Source organism: Bombina bombina, chromosome 3 (assembly GCF_027579735.1).
Source record: "Bombina bombina isolate aBomBom1 chromosome 3, aBomBom1.pri, whole genome shotgun sequence".
Lineage (NCBI taxonomy): Eukaryota > Metazoa > Chordata > Amphibia > Anura > Bombinatoridae > Bombina > Bombina bombina.
In genome coordinates, this window is record NC_069501.1 from 1,287,685,871 (window position 1) to 1,287,705,708 (window position 19,838).

Sequence of the window (19,838 nt, forward strand, 5' to 3'; positions counted from 1 at the left end):
TCCTCCCCTGTACACCATTCACCATACTCGTTATTCTGTATATTGCACATGTAATGTCTTATTCTCTCACTGGCTTTTTCTTACCTCTCAGGACCTGGTGGGCATGTCACTTACGGAGGTGTTACTGGAAACGAATTTTCTCTAGATCCTGAATCTGGAATACTCACCACAAAGCTTCCTCTAGACCGGGAAGTAAATGAGATGTACAGTCTGACAGGTAATATATGCCAGAAGTAGACATAAACTACACTCACTTATGTCTGCAGAAGGAGGCGCTGGTTCACCAAAGGTCCCAGGAGATTCACTGTGTAGACCCCACGGTTTCTTCAAACTCTCGTCAGGGTATAGTGGCTCCTGTTACTGATTAGAAATATCACATTGGTGTGTTGCATCCATACACCATAGTAAAAAGTGTAGATACTCACAGAGGGGTTTGGGATAAACAGCTCCTATGTGTTCAAGGAAACATTCACCAGCTTTTTGTATATAAAAAATTAGCTTTATTGTGCCCAACATGTTTCAACGGATAACACCAGCTTTATCAAGAGCATTCAGAGTTAAATTGCTTTCAAAAGTTGCATAAAATGCCGCAACCCAGGTGGCTTTAAGTATACAATGGTGAACGCTATCTGTTGCCTCATTGGCTGAGGTCAGATTTACACCCATTGTAATGAGATAAAACTTATAAAACACAAACATTATCAATCTAAAAGACTTAAACATTAATATGAAAATAATTACTGTATGTATCTCTATGAAATGTGGCTTAGTTAACAAAGATTAAAATTACTTAAAAAAATAAATTGATTATCAGCAACCAATCAAAATTCATACATTTGAAATTATTTTAACCTATTCTTGAGCGTGAACTTTTTCAGTTCCCTTTCCAGCCATTTCCTTTGTGTGAGTTCCCAATCGGGTCCGTTTTAGTTTTTTCCGATCACGTGTGTATATCTGTCCAATCGATGATGAGCATCCTTGTAAAAAAAGTTAATTTGTATCATTAGCAACAATTGCCGGAATGAGCTGAATGACAACGGAACATAAAAAGTGAGCGATCTCATTCCTATAATCAACAATATTAGCGAATCTTTTGCATGATCAATAATATTTGCCAAAAAAAGCTAGATGACATTAAAATATGTACATCCTAAAAAATATATAAGTATTTTTGTCACAACAACATTAGCACCGTGTTGTTAAAGAGTTTGGTGAAGACCTGGTGTCCTGGCATAGATATATAGATGACGTCATTTGTAATAGAAAGGGAGGGGAATTAATGAAAACTATTTGTCTATTATGCTTACTCTGGAACATCACAATAATGAAATCAATTTTCTGGATTTGACTTTTTATGTCATTAATAATACTATAAATAGTAAAACCTTTTTTTTTTTTTTTTTAAATGTGACACAAACACATACATAAAACATGATAGTTGTCACCACCCAAATTTTTTGAAGGCAGTGCTTAAAGGTCAGTTACTTAGGATTTAAAGGAAATGTAGCATGATAGAGGAATATGACAAACAGTCTGAAATTCTTAAACAGAGATTTCTAGATAAGGGATATAGAAACTCTTGAAACAGAAAGAAATGATCAGATCTTCTCACCCAAAATAATAGAGAAAAAACAATGGCCAATTTCCCCAAGTTTGTGACTACTTTTAACCCTTTCCAGTCCTATTCATTTTCATTTAGTGCGCCAGCAGATCCTAATTAATTTTAGGGAAAAAACACATACTTTTAGGTTTATTTTCTTAAAAACCTATTTTCTTAGTTTAGTTCTAATAGAACAGCTGCTTATCCATATATATATATATATATATATATATATATATATATATATATATATATATATATATATATATATATATATATATATATGTAATACAATCCAAGTTTATAAATATATATATGTAATACAATCCAAGTTTATAAATATATATATGTAATACAATCCAAGTTTATAAATATATATATGTAATACAATCCAAGTTTATAAATATATATATGTAATACAATCCAAGTTTATAAATATATATATATATATATATATATATGTAATACAATCCAAGTTTATAAATATATATATATGTAATACAATACAAGTTTATATATATATATATATATATATGTAATACAATACAAGTTTATAAATATATATGTAATACAATACAAGTTTATAAATATATATATATATATATATGTAATACAATCCAAGTTTATAAATATATATATATATGTAATACAATCCAAGTTTATAAATATATATATATGTAATACAATCCAAGTTTATAAATATATATATGTAATACAATACAAGTTTATACATATATATATATGTATGTAATACAATACAAGTTTATAAATATATATATATGTAATACAATCCAAGTTTATAAATATATATATATATATGTAATACAATCCAAGTTTATAAATATATATATATGTAATACAATCCAAGTTTATAAATATATATATATATGTAATACAATACAAGTTTATAAATATATATATATATATGTAATACAATACAAGTTTATAAATATATATATTTGTAATACAATACAAGTTTTTGAATATATATATATATATGTAATACAATCCAAGTTTATAAATATATATATATATGTAATACAATCCAAGTTTATAAATATATATATGTAATACAATCCAAGTTTATAAATATATATATGTAATACAATCCAAGTTTATAAATATATATATGTAATACAATCCAAGTTTATAAATATATATATGTAATACAATCCAAGTTTATAAATATATATATATATATATATATATATATATATGTAATACAATCCAAGTTTATAAATATATATATATATATATATATATATATATATATATATATATATATATATATATATATATATATATATATATATATATATATATATATGTAATACAATCCAAGTTTATAAATATATATATATGTAATACAATCCAAGTTTATATATATATATATATATATGTAATACAATCCAAGTTTATAAATATATATGTAATACAATCCAAGTTTATAAATATATATATATATATATATATATGTAATACAATCCAAGTTTATAAATATATATATATATGTAATACAATCCAAGTTTATAAATATATATATATGTAATACAATCCAAGTTTATAAATATATATATGTAATACAATACAAGTTTATACATATATATATATGTATGTAATACAATACAAGTTTATAAATATATATATATGTAATACAATCCAAGTTTATAAATATATATATATATATGTAATACAATCCAAGTTTATAAATATATATATATGTAATACAATCCAAGTTTATAAATATATATATATATATGTAATACAATATAAGTTTATAAATATATATATAGGAAATGCAATACAAGTTTATAAATATATATATATATATGTAATACAATACAAGTTTATAAATATATATATATATGTAATACAATACAAGTTTATAAATATATATATATGTAATACAATACAAGTTTATAAATATATATATATATGTAATACAATACAAGTTTATAAATATATATATATGTAATACAATACAAGTTTATAAATATATATCTATATGTAATACAATACAAGTTTATAAATATATATATATGTAATACAATACAAGTTTATAAATATATATATATATATATGTAATACAATACAAGTTTATAAATATATATATATATGTAATACAATCCAAGTTTATAAATATATATATATGTAATACAATCCAAGTTTATAAATATATATATATGTAATACTATACAAGTTTATAAATATATATATATATATATGTAATACAATACAAGTTTATAAATATATATATATATGTAATACAATACAAGTTTATATATATATATATATGTAATACAATACAAGTTTATAAATATATATATGTAATACAATACAAGTTTATAAATATATGTAATACAATACAAGTTTATAAATATATATATATATGTAATACAATACAAGTTTATAAATATATATATATGTAATACAATACAAGTTTATAAATATATATATATGTAATACAATACAAGTTTATAAATATATATATATATGTAATACAATACAAGTTTATAAATATATATATATGTAATACAATACAAGTTTATAAATATATATATATATATATGTAATACAATACAAGTTTATAAATATATATATATATATGTAATACAATACAAGTTTATAAATATGTATATATGTAATACAATACAAGTTTATAAATATATATATATATATATGTAATACAATACACGTTTATAAATATATATATATGTAATACAATACAAGTTTATAAATATATATATATATGTAATACAATATAAGTTTATAAATATATATATAGGAAATACAATACAAGTTTATAAATATATATATATATGTAATACAATACAAGTTTATAAATATATATATATGTAATACAATACAAGTTTATAAATATATATATATATATGTAATACAATACAAGTTTATAAATATATATATATATATATGTAATACAATACAAGTTTATAAATATATATATATGTAATACAATACAAGTTTATAAATATATATATATGTAATACAATACAAGTTTATAAATATATATCTATATGTAATACAATACAAGTTTATAAATATATATATATGTAATACAATACAAGTTTATAAATATATATATATATATATATGTAATACAATACAAGTTTATAAATATATATATATATATGTAATACAATACAAGTTTATAAATATATATATATGTAATACAATACAAGTTTATAAATATATATATATGTAATACTATACAAGTTTATAAATATATATATATATATGTAATACAATACAAGTTTATAAATATATATATATGTAATACAATACAAGTTTATAAATATATATATATGTAATACAATACAAGTTTATAAATATATATATGTAATACAATACAAGTTTATAAATATATATATATATATGTAATACAATACAAGTTTATAAATATATATATATATATATGTAATACAATACAAGTTTATAAATATATATATATGTAATACAATACAAGTTTATAAATATATATATATGTAATACAATACAAGTTTATAAATATATATATATGTAATACAATACAAGTTTATAAATATATATATATATAAATATATATATATGTAATACAATACAAGTTTATAAATATATATATATATATATATATATATATGTAATACAATACAAGTTTATAAATATATATATATATATGTAATACAATACAAGTTTATAAATATATATATATATATATGTATGTAATACAATACAAGTTTATAAATATATATATATGTAATACAATACAAGTTTATACATATATATATATATATATATATATATATATATATATATATATATGTAATACAATACAAGTTTATAAATATATATATGTAATACAATACAAGTTTATAAATATATATATGTAATACAATACAAGTTTATAAATATATATATATGTAATACAATACAAGTTTATACATATATATATGTAATACAATACAAGTTTATACATATATATATATGTATGTAATACAATACAAGTTTATAAATATATATCTATATGTAATACAATACACATTTATAAATATATCTTTATGTAATACAATACAAGTTTATAAATATATCTATATGTAATACAATACAAGTTTATAAATATATATATATATATGTAATACAATACAAGTTTATTAATATATATATATGTAATACAATACAAGTTTATAAATATGTATATATGTAATACAATACAAGTTTATAAATATATATATATGTAATACAATACAAGTTTATAAATATATATATATATATATATGTAATACAATACAAGTTTATTAATATATATATATATATGTAATACAATACAAGTTTATAAATATGTATATATGTAATACAATACAAGTTTATAAATATGTATATATGTAATACAATACAAGTTTCTAAATATATATATATATATGTAATACAATACAAGTTTATAAATATATATATATGTAATACAATACAAGTTTATAAATATATATATATGTAATACAATACAAGTTTATAAATATATATATATATATATATATATATATATATATATGTAATACAATACAAGTTTATAAATATATATATATGTAATACAATACAAGTTTATAAATATGTATATATGTAATAAAATACAAGTTTATAAATATATATATATATATATGTAATACAATACATGTTTATAAATATATATATATGTAATACAATACAAGTTTATAAATATATATATATATGTAATACAATACAAGTTTATAAATATATATATATATGTAATACAATATAAGTTTATAAATATATATATAGGAAATACAATACAAGTTTATAAATATATATATATATGTAATACAATACAAGTTTATAAATATATATATATATATATATGTAATACAATACAAGTTTATAAATATATATATATATATATGTAATACAATACAAGTTTATAAATATATATATATGTAATACAATCCAAGTTTATAAATATATATATATGTAATACTATACAAGTTTATAAATATATATATATATATGTAATACAATACAAGTTTATAAATATATATATATGTAATACAATACAAGTTTATAAATATATATATATATGTAATACAATACAAGTTTATAAATATATATATATGTAATACAATACAAGTTTATAAATATATATATATGTAATACAATACAAGTTTATAAATATATATATATATATATATGTAATACAATACAAGTTTATAAATATATATATATGTAATACAATACAAGTTTATAAATATATATATATATGTAATACAATACAAGTTTATAAATATATATATATGTAATACAATACAAGTTTATAAATATATATATATGTAATACAATACAAGTTTATAAATATATATATATATATATATATATATATATATGTAATACAATACAAGTTTATAAATATATATATATATATGTAATACAATACAAGTTAATAAATATATATATATATATATATATGTAATACAATACAAGTTTATAAATATATATATATGTAATACAATACAAGTTTATACATATATATATGTAATACAATACAAGTTTATAAATATATATATATATATATATATATATATGTAATACAATACAAGTTAATAAATATATATATATATATATATATATATGTAATACAATACAAGTTTATAAATATATATATATGTAATACAATACAAGTTTATATATATATATATATGTAATACAATACAAGTTTATAAATATATATATATGTAATACAATACAAGTTTATAAATATATATATATGTAATACAATACAAGTTTATAAATATATATATATATGTAATACAATACAAGTTTATAAATATATATATATATATATATATATATGTAATACAATACAAGTTTATAAATATATATATATATGTAATACAATACAAGTTTATAAATATATATATATGTAATACAATACAAGTTTATAAATATATATATATATGTAATACAATACAAGTTTATAAATATATATATGTAATACAATACAAGTTTATAAATATATATATATATATATGTAATACAATACAAGTTTATAAATATATATATATATGTAATACAATACAAGTTTATAAATATATATATATGTAATACAATACAAGTTTATAAATATATATATATGTAATACAATACAAGTTTATAAATATATATATATGTAATACAATACAAGTTTATAAATATATATATATATGTAATACAATACTAGTTTATAAATATATAAATGTAATACAATACAAGTTTATAAATATATATATATGTAATACAATACAAGTTTATAAATATATATATATGTAATACAATACAAGTTTATAAATATATATATATATGTAATACAATACAAGTTTATAAATATATATATATATATATGTAATACAATACAATTTTATAAATATATATATGTAATACAATACAAGTTTATAAATATATATATATGTAATACAATACAAGTTTATAAAAATATATATATATGTAATACAATACAAGTTTATAAATATATATATATGTAATACAATACAAGTTTATAAATATATATATGTAATACAATACAAGTTTATAAATATATATATATATGTAATACAATACAAGTTTATAAATATATATATGTAATACAATACAAGTTTATAAATATATATATATATGTAATACAATACAAGTTTATAAATATATATATATATGTAATACAATACAAGTTTATAAATATATATATATGTAATACAATACAAGTTTATAAATATATATATATATGTAATACAATACAAGTTTATAAATATATATATGTAATACAATACAAGTTTATAAATATATATATATGTAATACAATACAAGTTTATAAATATATATATATATATGTAATACAATACAAGTTTATAAATATATATATATGTAATACAATACAAGTTTATAAATATATATATATGTAATACAATACAAGTTTATAAATATATATATATATATGTAATACAATACAAGTTTATAAATATATATATGTAATACAATACAAGTTTATAAATATATATATATATATGTAATACAATACAAGTTTATAAATATATATATATGTAATACAATACAAGTTTATAAATATATATATATGTAATACAATACAAGTTTATAAATATATATATATGTAATACAATACAAGTTGATAAATATGTATATATGTAATACAATACAAGTTTATAAATATATATATGTAATACAATACAAGTTTATAAATATATATATATATGTAATACAATACAAGTTTATAAATATATATATGTAATACAATACAAGTGTTACAGAAGCATTAGTTATTTTGTTGTGAAGAAACTTATTTCCCAGCAGCAATGCCTGAACCAGCCAAGCCAGCGCCTAAGAAGGGCTCCAAGAAAACTGTAATAAGTATCATTTCATAAAGGGTTAACTCTGTTCAGTTTTGAGAAAACTATTTTCTGAGGCAGGTTTCCTAGCATATTGTGTACTGTAATTAAGTTTGTGATAAGCATTCACTGCTAGGTGATAAGAAGGACTCAATTGTTTTCTTGTGTGTACTTGTTATCTGCGGTGGCTTGTCCAAGGGCTTTGTCTAAATGTGTGATGGGGGATTTTATGCTTCCCCCCCTGGGAGTGCCCTGTGTGCATGTAACCTAAATAAAAAAGCAGGCTGGGCATCCCAGTCCTCAGTTCTTGGTTGTCCCTCAATCGCAGCGTTGACTCGTTTTTGTGGGCAGAAGGGTATCCTAGCTGTACTACAGCTAAGGGGGATTATTCTACATTTGCGAGACTCATATAGAATACTATGGAAAGCAGTTTCTCCCCTCTTCAGCAATAGGAATCCAGGCTACTAAGCGGTCCATCTCTCAGCGAGACTAAGGGTAACCGTAACATTTGGCGGCAGCGGTGGGATTTTTCCTGGATTTCCTAGGAGAGGTACAGAACGGATGGAGAGCGCTTACGAAAAATTGAAGCGTACAACCCTAAAGGATTTACTTGAAAGCAGAGGGGGGTACGCCAGTAACCGGCCGAGGAGAGAGCTGATCGCAGAATTGACCGAACTGGATCAGAGCTTCACAATGGCGGAAACACCGACCACGATTAGTGACGAAAAAACCAGGATTGTTCGGGAGAGGCTCTCACTGTACGGGCCGAACCCCTCCATGGAATTGGTACAGCAGTTGATGGCGGAAGCGGACAAGGATATACGAGAGACTCGAGCCCACGAACTCAACCTAGCGAACGCACACCGCAATGCTGAAGCCCCGCAGGTAATCATCCCTGTCGAAAATGCTGGGAGGCCCAAGATACCCTATGCGGCATTTCGACCCTTCCTAGAGAGCGAGACAGGGATTGATGAATATTTGGCGGACTTCGAAAGGCAATGTGCCCTGCACCAGATTCCCAACAGGGAGTGGCCCACGATATTGTCTGGGAAACTATCCGGGCGAGCCCTGGAAGCCTTTCGTACTCTGGGTGCTGAGGAAGTGACACAGTATGAGCTAGTTAAGGAGACACTGTTGCGACGGTACGCAGTAACTCCGGACGCGTATCGCAGACAGTTTCGGGGCACGAAAAAGAAGCCTAACGATACCCATATGGAATGGGCGCACCGAATGCGGAGAGCGGCAAATCACTGGATGAGCGGAAGTAAAGCGGTGACTGGTGAGGAAATTTTACAATTGTTTCTCTTAGAACATTTTTATAATGGCATGGAACAGCAAGGGAAGGAATGGCTGCGAGACAGGCGACCTTCTACCTTAGAAGAAGCAGCCAAATTGGCCGATGAACATTATGACTCCCGTCTTCACGAACCCAGAGAGGTTTACCGTGCACCCCCTCGTGCTGAATTCCGAGCCCCGGTGCCCGCAGGGCCCGCCCGACACTCAGGACCACCCAATAACAGCTCTGAACGTCCCAGACCGACTTGCCACCGATGCAAGCAACCAGGGCATTTCATGGCTAGCTGCCCCCTTAATACGCACCAGACACCCAGGAATTACAATTACCCCTCTGGGGCATATCGTCCGGCCCGGACCCTCTGTGTTAACCAAGAGGCCCCTATGGAGGAATATTTGGGGCCGCTTCACGAGGCGGACCCTGTATATGCTGCCTCAGATAACCGCCAGCACCATCGGCAGAAGGTATGGCTCGAGGGGCGATCTACCGAGGGATTGAGAGACACAGGGGCTACTATCACGCTGGTACAGAGTCATTTGGTGCCGGAGCACAAGCGATCTGGACAGACTGTGGCCGTTAGAGTGGCGGGGGGGGATGTGTACAAAATTCCAACAGCTAAAGTGCATCTTGATTGGGGAGCGGGAAAGGGGGCTGTGAACGTGGGCATAATGGATAATTTACCTGCCGAAGTACTACTGGGCAATGATTTGGGCCCCATGACTTCTGCCTATGCTCCAGTATGCAACAACGAGGCGGACCCAGTGACTACACGGGCCCAAGCCCGGACGGAGCGAGAACTCTCACCAGTGCGGGAGACACAGGTAAGACCTATCCCGACCTTGCCTGACATGTTAGGCCCCATACCCTGGGACACCCCAGATGCTTTCGAGACAGAGTCTAAGACTGACCCGACCTTACAAAAGTACCGGGAACGAGCAGAGACCGGAGGGGGCGGGGCAGATAATGAAACATTCTTATGGGAAAAAGGGAAACTATACCGCTGGACAGAGAAAAGGGGACAGCGTAGGCGACAGCTGGTAGTGCCCCACAAATACCGTCAAGAAATCCTCAAGATAGGCCACGACATCCCCTTAGCAGGCCACCTAGCTGTAACCCGTACCCTACACCGCATTACTCACACGTTCTTTTGGCCAGGGGTACACGCTGACGTTAGAACTTACTGTAACACCTGCGATGTGTGTCAACGAGTAGGAAGGCGAGGCGATCACCCTAAAGCCCATCTAGTAAATATGCCCATTGTAGAGGAACCCTTCAGCCGGGTTGCTATTGACCTAGTGGGACCACTGGCTACCCCTAGTCCCTCCGGTAAGCGCTACATTCTTACCGTAGTGGACTACGCTACCAGGTACCCAGAGGCTGTCGCCCTATCCAACATACAAGCGGATACGGTAGCGAATGCACTAGTACAGGTGTTCTCCCGGGTAGGATTTCCAAAAGAAATCCTATCCGACCGAGGCACCCAATTTACGGCTGAATTGACCCAACAACTCTGGCAGGTTTGCAAAATTAAGTCCCTCCTGAGCTCTCCATACCACCCCCAGACGAACGGGCTGTGTGAGAGGTTCAATGGGACCCTCAAGCAAATGCTCAAGACGTTCACTCAGGAATACCGAGACTGGGAACGCTTCCTGCCGCACCTCCTTTTTGCTTATCGGGAGGTGCCCCAGGAAACGACAGGGTTCTCTCCCTTCGAGTTGCTCTACGGAAGAAAGGTACGGGGACCCCTAAACCTGATCCGGGAGCACTGGGAGGGAGAGATGGAGACTGACGGTGTCCCCATTGTGCCATACGTGCTGGAACTCAGGGACCGAATGGAGCAATTAGCCAAATCCGTGCGGGCTAATCTCCAGTCGGCCCAGAGAAGACAGAAAGTATGGTACGATCGGGGGGCCCGAAAGAGAATCTTTACCATAGGACAAAAGGTGTTAGTACTTAAGCCGGTGAAGACAGACAAATTGCAGGCGTCCTGGCAGGGCCCCTACCAGATCGTAGAGAAAAGGGGAGACACCACTTATGTGATAGCTAGCTGCCACGACAACAATCTTAGAAAGACATTCCATGTAAACATGCTCAAGGAATATTTTGAGCGACCAGAGAACGTGACGGCCGTATGTTGTTCCCCTCAGGAAGGCCCCGACAGTCTACCCATTCCAGACCTATTAGAAAAGAGTCTCCCCACAGGTATAGTGGCTCAGGTTCAGATAGGAGACCGACTTAGCCCCACTGAAAGGGAGCAGCTCAACCAACTCCTACAGTCCAAACACCTCACCTTCTCCCCAAAGCCAGGGTACACTACTTTAACCACCCACCAGGTAGATACTCCGGGACAAGCTCCCTTGCGCCAGGCTCCGTACCGAATCCCCGAAGCAGTTAGGATAGGAATGAAGAAGGAGATCGATGAGATGCTCCAACTCAGGGTAATTGAGCCCTCCGATAGTCCCTGGGCCTCCCCAGTTGTCTTGGTGCCCAAGAAAGATGGGACCACCCGGTTCTGCGTAGACTATCGGAGGCTCAATGAAAAGACCGTGACGGACGCTTACCCTATGCCCAGGGTAGACGAGCTACTCGATCGTATAGCCAGGGGAAATTACCTGACCACTATTGACCTCTGCAAAGGTTACTGGCAGATTCCCCTGGCCCCGGAGGCTATCCCCAAGTCGGCATTCGTCACCCCATTCGGCTTATATCAGTTTAGGGTAATGCCGTTTGGGATGAAGAATGCCCCAGCTACATTCCAGCGCTTGGTGGATAGGCTCCTGGATGGCTTCCAGAGTTTTGCTTGCGCCTACCTGGACGACATAGCGATCCACAGTGAGTCATGGGAGGACCACATAGCTCACATAGGAATGGTTCTGGATCAGATCCGGGCTGCTGGCCTGACTCTGAAGCCAGAAAAATGCCACTTTGGGATGGCCGAGGTACAGTACCTGGGTCACCGGGTGGGGTGTGGAAAGCAGCGACCAGAGCCGGCCAAGATAGAAGCTGTCGCCAATTGGCCCACCCCCATCACTAAGACTCAGGTCCTAGCCTTCCTGGGCACGGCAGGGTACTATAGACGGTTCGTACCAGACTACAGCACACTTGCCAAACCCCTGACTGACTTGACCAAGAAGAACTTACCTCGACAGGTCCTGTGGTCTCCCCACTGTGAAACGGCTTTCCAGGCTCTCAAAAATGCTCTAATTAACGCTCCTGTCTTGGCGGCTCCAGCCCTTAACAAACGTTTTATCGTCCATACAGATGCTTCCATGTTCGGGCTGGGAGCCGTCCTCAGCCAAGTAGGCGAAGATGGAGGGGAGCATCCAGTTGCCTACATCAGCCGGAAGCTCCTGCCCCGCGAAGTCAGCTATGCAGTGGTCGAAAAGGAGTGTTTGGCTTTGGTGTGGGCATTAAAGAAATTGACTCCCTATTTATATGGGCAGGAGTTCACTCTGGTCACCGACCATAACCCGTTGGTGTGGCTGAACCGGGTCTCTGGAGATAATGGCAGGCTATTACGTTGGAGTTTATCGTTGCAACCCTTCAATTTCACCATTACTTACAGACCTGGGAAACAGAATGGCAACGCCGACGGGTTGTCCAGACAAACCGACCTCAGCCCCGCATAACCAGCAGTCTGGACAGCCTTAGTCTGCCCCGAAAAGGGGTCAGACCGTGTCTGCCAGAGTGTTCCACAGAAAGGGAGCACTGTTACAGAAGCATTAGTTATTTTGTTGTGAAGAAACTTATTTCCCAGCAGCAATGCCTGAACCAGCCAAGCCAGCGCCTAAGAAGGGCTCCAAGAAAACTGTAATAAGTATCATTTCATAAAGGGTTAACTCTGTTCAGTTTTGAGAAAACTATTTTCTGAGGCAGGTTTCCTAGCATATTGTGTACTGTAATTAAGTTTGTGATAAGCATTCACTGCTAGGTGATAAGAAGGACTCAATTGTTTTCTTGTGTGTACTTGTTATCTGCGGTGGCTTGTCCAAGGGCTTTGTCTAAATGTGTGATGGGGGATTTTATGCTTCCCCCCCTGGGAGTGCCCTGTGTGCATGTAACCTAAATAAAAAAGCAGGCTGGGCATCCCAGTCCTCAGTTCTTGGTTGTCCCTCAATCGCAGCGTTGACTCGTTTTTGTGGGCAGAAGGGTATCCTAGCTGTACTACAGCTAAGGGGGATTATTCTACATTTGCGAGACTCATATAGAATACTATGGAAAGCAGTTTCTCCCCTCTTCAGCAATAGGAATCCAGGCTACTAAGCGGTCCATCTCTCAGCGAGACTAAGGGTAACCGTAACAACAAGTTTATAAATATATATATATATGTAATACAATACAAGTTTATAAATATATATATGTAATACAATACAAGTTTATAAATATATATATGTAATACAATACAAGTTTATAAATATATATATATATGTAATACAATACAAGTTTATAAATATATATATATGTAATACAATACAAGTTTATAAATATATATATATATGTAATACAATACAAGTTTATAAATATATATATGTAATACAATACAAGTTTATAAATATATATATATGTAATACAATACAAGTTTATAAATATATATATATATATGTAATACAATACAAGTTTATAAATATATATATATGTAATACAATACAAGTTTATAAATATATATATATGTAATACAATACAAGTTTATAAATATATATATATATATGTAATACAATACAAGTTTATAAATATATATATGTAATACAATACAAGTTTATAAATATATATATATATATGTAATACAATACAAGTTTATAAATATATATATATATATATGTAATACAATACAAGTTTATAAATATATATATATATGTAATACAATACAAGTTTATAAATATATATATATGTAATACAATACAAGTTTATAAATATATATATATGTAATACAATACAAGTTTATAAATATATATATATGTAATACAATACAAGTTTATAAATATATATATATATATATGTAATACAATACAATTTTATAAATATATATATGTAATACAATACAAGTTTATAAATATATATATATATATATATATATGTAATACAATACAAGTTTATAAATATATATATATATGTAATACAATACAAGTTTATAAATATATATATGTAATACAATACAAGTTTATAAATATATATATATGTAATACAATACAAGTTTATAAATATATATATGTAATACAATACAAGTTTATAAATATATATATATGTAATACAATACAAGTTTATAAATATATATATATGAAATACAATACAAGTTTATAAATATATATATATATGTAATACAATACAATTTTATAAATATATATATGTAATACAATACAAGTTTATATATATATATATGTAATACAATACAAGTTTATATATATATATATATGTAATACAATACAAGTTTATAAATATATATATATGTAATACAATACAAGTTTATAAATATATATATATGTAATACAATACAAGTTTATAAATATATATATGTAATACAATACAAGTTTATAAATATATATATATATCCAAGTTTAGAGCGCAGGAGTCTCAGCTCCTATCTTGTGTAGGTGACCTCCAGGAAGCTTAGCTCCCTCCTCCCTCCCTCCCCCTTGTGTTGCAGGCTGTACACTACAGGGCAGGCCGCAGGCTGCAGACATAGCATGGGGCGCTTATGTGGGAGCGATATGTGCTGAAAGCAGCCGATCGCTCTGTGGCCACACGAAAAAGTCATGTCGGAATATATCCAACATTGGACCACCATTGGTAAAACCCTTTGTCGGATATATTCCGACATACGATCGGAAAGGGTTAATATTGAACATCAATCTACTAAAATAATTATAGAAAAAAATTGTCACATTCTGAAGCAAGACGAACTTTTGGGTCCAACGATTCCTAATAGGCCTACAATTATATTTAGGAAAGAAGAAACATTTTTGAAAAAAACTGGCACCTTCAATGATTAAAGGGATGGCCCCCCAAAAAACATACACATTAGTGACATAACAGGGTTTTTTTACTTGCAGCAAATGTAAGGGAGGTAACTACACAAAAACAACACAAAAAACATACACATTAGTGACATAACAGGTTTTTTACATACAGCAAATGTAAGGGAGTTAACTACACAAAAACAACACATAAAACATACACATTAGTGACATAACAGGTTTTTTACATACAGCAAATGTAAGGGAGGTAACTACACAAAAACAACACATAAAACATACACATTAGTGACATAACAGGGTTTTTACATGCAGCAAATGTAAGGGAGGTAACTACACAAAAAGAACACATAAAACATACAAATTAGTGACAACAGGTTTTTTACATGCAGTAAATGTAAGGGAGGTAACTACACAAAAACAACACACAAAACATACAAATTAGTGACAACAGGTTTTTTACATGCAGTAAATGTAAGGGAGGTAACTACACAAAAGAACACACAAAACATACAAATTAGTGACATAACAGGTTTTTTACATGCAGCAAATTGTAAGGGAGGTAACTACACAAAAGAACACATAAAACATACAAATTAGTGACATAACAGGTTTTTTTACATGCAGCAAATGTAAGGGAGGTAACTACACAAAAACAACACATAAAACATACACATTAGTGACATAACAGGTTTTTTACATACAGCAAATGTAAGGTAGGTAACTACACAAAAACAACACATAAAACATACAAATTAGTGACATAACAATTTTTTTACATACAGCAAATGTAAGGGAGGTAACTACACAAAAAGAACACATAAAACATACAAATTAGTGACATAACAGTTTTTTTACATACAGCAAATGTAAGGGAGGTAACTACACAAAAAGAACACATAAAACATACAAATTAGTGACATAACAGTTTTTTTACATACAGCAAATGTAAGGGAAGTAACTACACAAAAACAACACATAAAACATACACATTAGTGACATAACAGGTTTTTTACATACAGCAAATGTAAGGGAGGTAACTACACAAAAACAACACAAAAAACATACAAATTAGTGACATAACAGGTTTTTTACATACAGCAAATGTAAGGGAGGTTAACTACACAAAAACAACACATAAAACATACACATTAGTGACATAACAGGTTTTTTACATGCAGCAAATGTAAGGGAGGTAACTACACAGAAAGAACACATAAAACATACAAATTAGTGACATAACAGTTTTTTTACATACAGCAAATGTAAGGTAGGTAACTACACAGAAAGAACACATAAAACATACAAATTAGTGACATAACAGGTTTTTTTTCATGCAGCAAATGTAAGGGAAGTAACTACACAAAAACAACACATAAAACATACAAATTAGTGACATAACAGGTTTTTTACATACAGCAAATGTAAGGGCGGTAACTACACAAAAACAACACATAAAACATACAAATTAGTGACATAACAGGTTTTTTACATGCAGTAAATGTAAGGGAGGTAACTACACAAAAAGAACACATAAAACATACACATTAGTGACATAACAGGTTTTTTACATACAGCAAATGTAAGGGAGGTAACTACACAAAAACAACACAAAAAACATACACATTAGTGACATAACAGGTTTTTTACATACAGCAAATGTAAGGGAGGTAACTACACAAAAACAACACATAAAACATACAAATTAGTGACATAACAGGTTTTTTACATGCAGTAAATGTAAGGGTGGTAACTACACAAAAAGAACACATGAAACATACAAATTAGTGACATAACAGGTTTTTTACATGCAGTAAATGTAAGGGAGGTAACTACACAAAAAGAACACATAAAACATACACATTAGTGACATAACAGGTTTTTTACATGCAGCAAATGTAAGGGTGGTAACTACACAAAAACAACACATAAAACATACAAATTAGTGACATAACAGTTTTTTTACATGCAGTAAATGTAAGGGAGGTAACTACACAAAAAGAACACACAAAACATACACATTAGTGACATAACAGGTTTTTTACATGCAGCAAATGTAAGGGTGGTAACTACACAAAAACAACACATAAAACATACAATAGATTCCTTAAGACAAGGATACTAGAACATCTCAATAAAATAGAAAAGCAACATGATGACCATGGAATACCATTACATTGTAATAACTGTCAATATTTTTTATTTATTTTTTTAATTTAATTTTTTATTGAGGTTTTGCGTCACAGACAAGTTACAAAGATCGCCTTGCAGCATCAAGGACAAATATAGCATTGGTTAAGGTACAACACATCAATATATAACAAAGATTTTTTTAATAACATAGCTTAGATGACTGACTAATAAGAAGGCTACTTTTAAGCCAAATGGACACGAAGATTGAAATATATGTGGTAGTCAGGTAAGCAATACCCTTCAGGATTTATGCTGATATTGAGTATATGGGGGGGAATTCAGCGGGCAAGCGCCGCTCAGCGAAAAGGGAAAAAATGGAGGGGCGGAGCTTCTTAAATGAACTATAAGGGGGAGCATAGGTGTTATAAGACTTTAGGTATTAACATAGTAGTTCAACTTGTTGAAGAAATTAACCAAAGAATATCATATCTATAAACCCTGATATAAATATAAATAGAGAGGATGTGACTCACTTAACTTGAGTTCAGGTTCAAAAACTGCATGATAATAGTGGGCGTAACATGGAGTGAAACTGCATGGGGTCTCTGATATATTTTAGTGAACAGTAGGGAAGCATTGGTCTATCTGGTGGTTACCTTTCTTCTCTTTCTATCTCAGTTCTTCCTCTTCTCCTTTCCCTTTAAAGTAAATAACAAGCTATATCTTATAGACCTCTATGTCATGGGATCATATGGGTATACATATATATACATAAAAGATTAGTCCTCTCCATACCTATAGTGTAATTAGTGATTCAAGAGAATTTACAGCCTGGTTGAGGCTAGGCGGTGCACTATAATATACTGGTATCCTTAGTCCTTAGCCTATATCAAGTTAGCTGTGTGCAAACTGTGTACAAACTGCTCCTCAGTAAAAGTGTAGATGGACCTATAAAAGAACTGCAATAAGCTGAGATAACAGGGTAAAATAGAGTTCAGAGTATCATAAAAACTAGTCAGAACAGCAGAGATATACTCAGTTTTAACGAAGGGCATTCCCTATTTCTCTAATCAACAGGCTATCAAACAGAAAGGCCATTGGAATAAGTTTTTGGCTTAGTGAATTTTAAATATATACGATCACTAAAAACTAAAGTCCAACATATGTATGCTCAATAGTAGATAACCAAAACAAATAGAGCATATGTTTTTATAATAGCTGGCATGAATGAATCTAAGACCTGTTAAATAACTCTTAAAGTTACTAAATGTTGTTCCCTCCGGTAATGTCTTGGAAATAAGGGCATAGTTCAGTACCATATGGTCTAGTGAAGCGCATACTCAGGAGTAAATATGGTCCAATAGAATACTGGAAAGTAGTTAGAGCCCATAAATGGTTGGCACTAGTGAGTTCAGTATTTAGTAAAATCATTTTACTATTCTCTAAGGCGAAGTATAGAAAAAGCC

The 19,838-nt window shown here is 29.7% G+C and overlaps 1 protein-coding gene across 1 annotated transcript in view; it reads left to right on the top strand.

The window, feature by feature from the left end:
* The window catches only part of LOC128652759 (protocadherin-16), a 342,864-nt gene that overhangs the window by 193,989 nt on the left and 129,037 nt on the right, over positions 1-19,838 (top strand). The window contains exon 12 of the mRNA XM_053705690.1: positions 92-217. Within this exon, the coding sequence (XP_053561665.1) occupies positions 92-217 (126 nt within the window). The remainder of the gene's footprint in view (positions 1-91; positions 218-19,838) is intronic.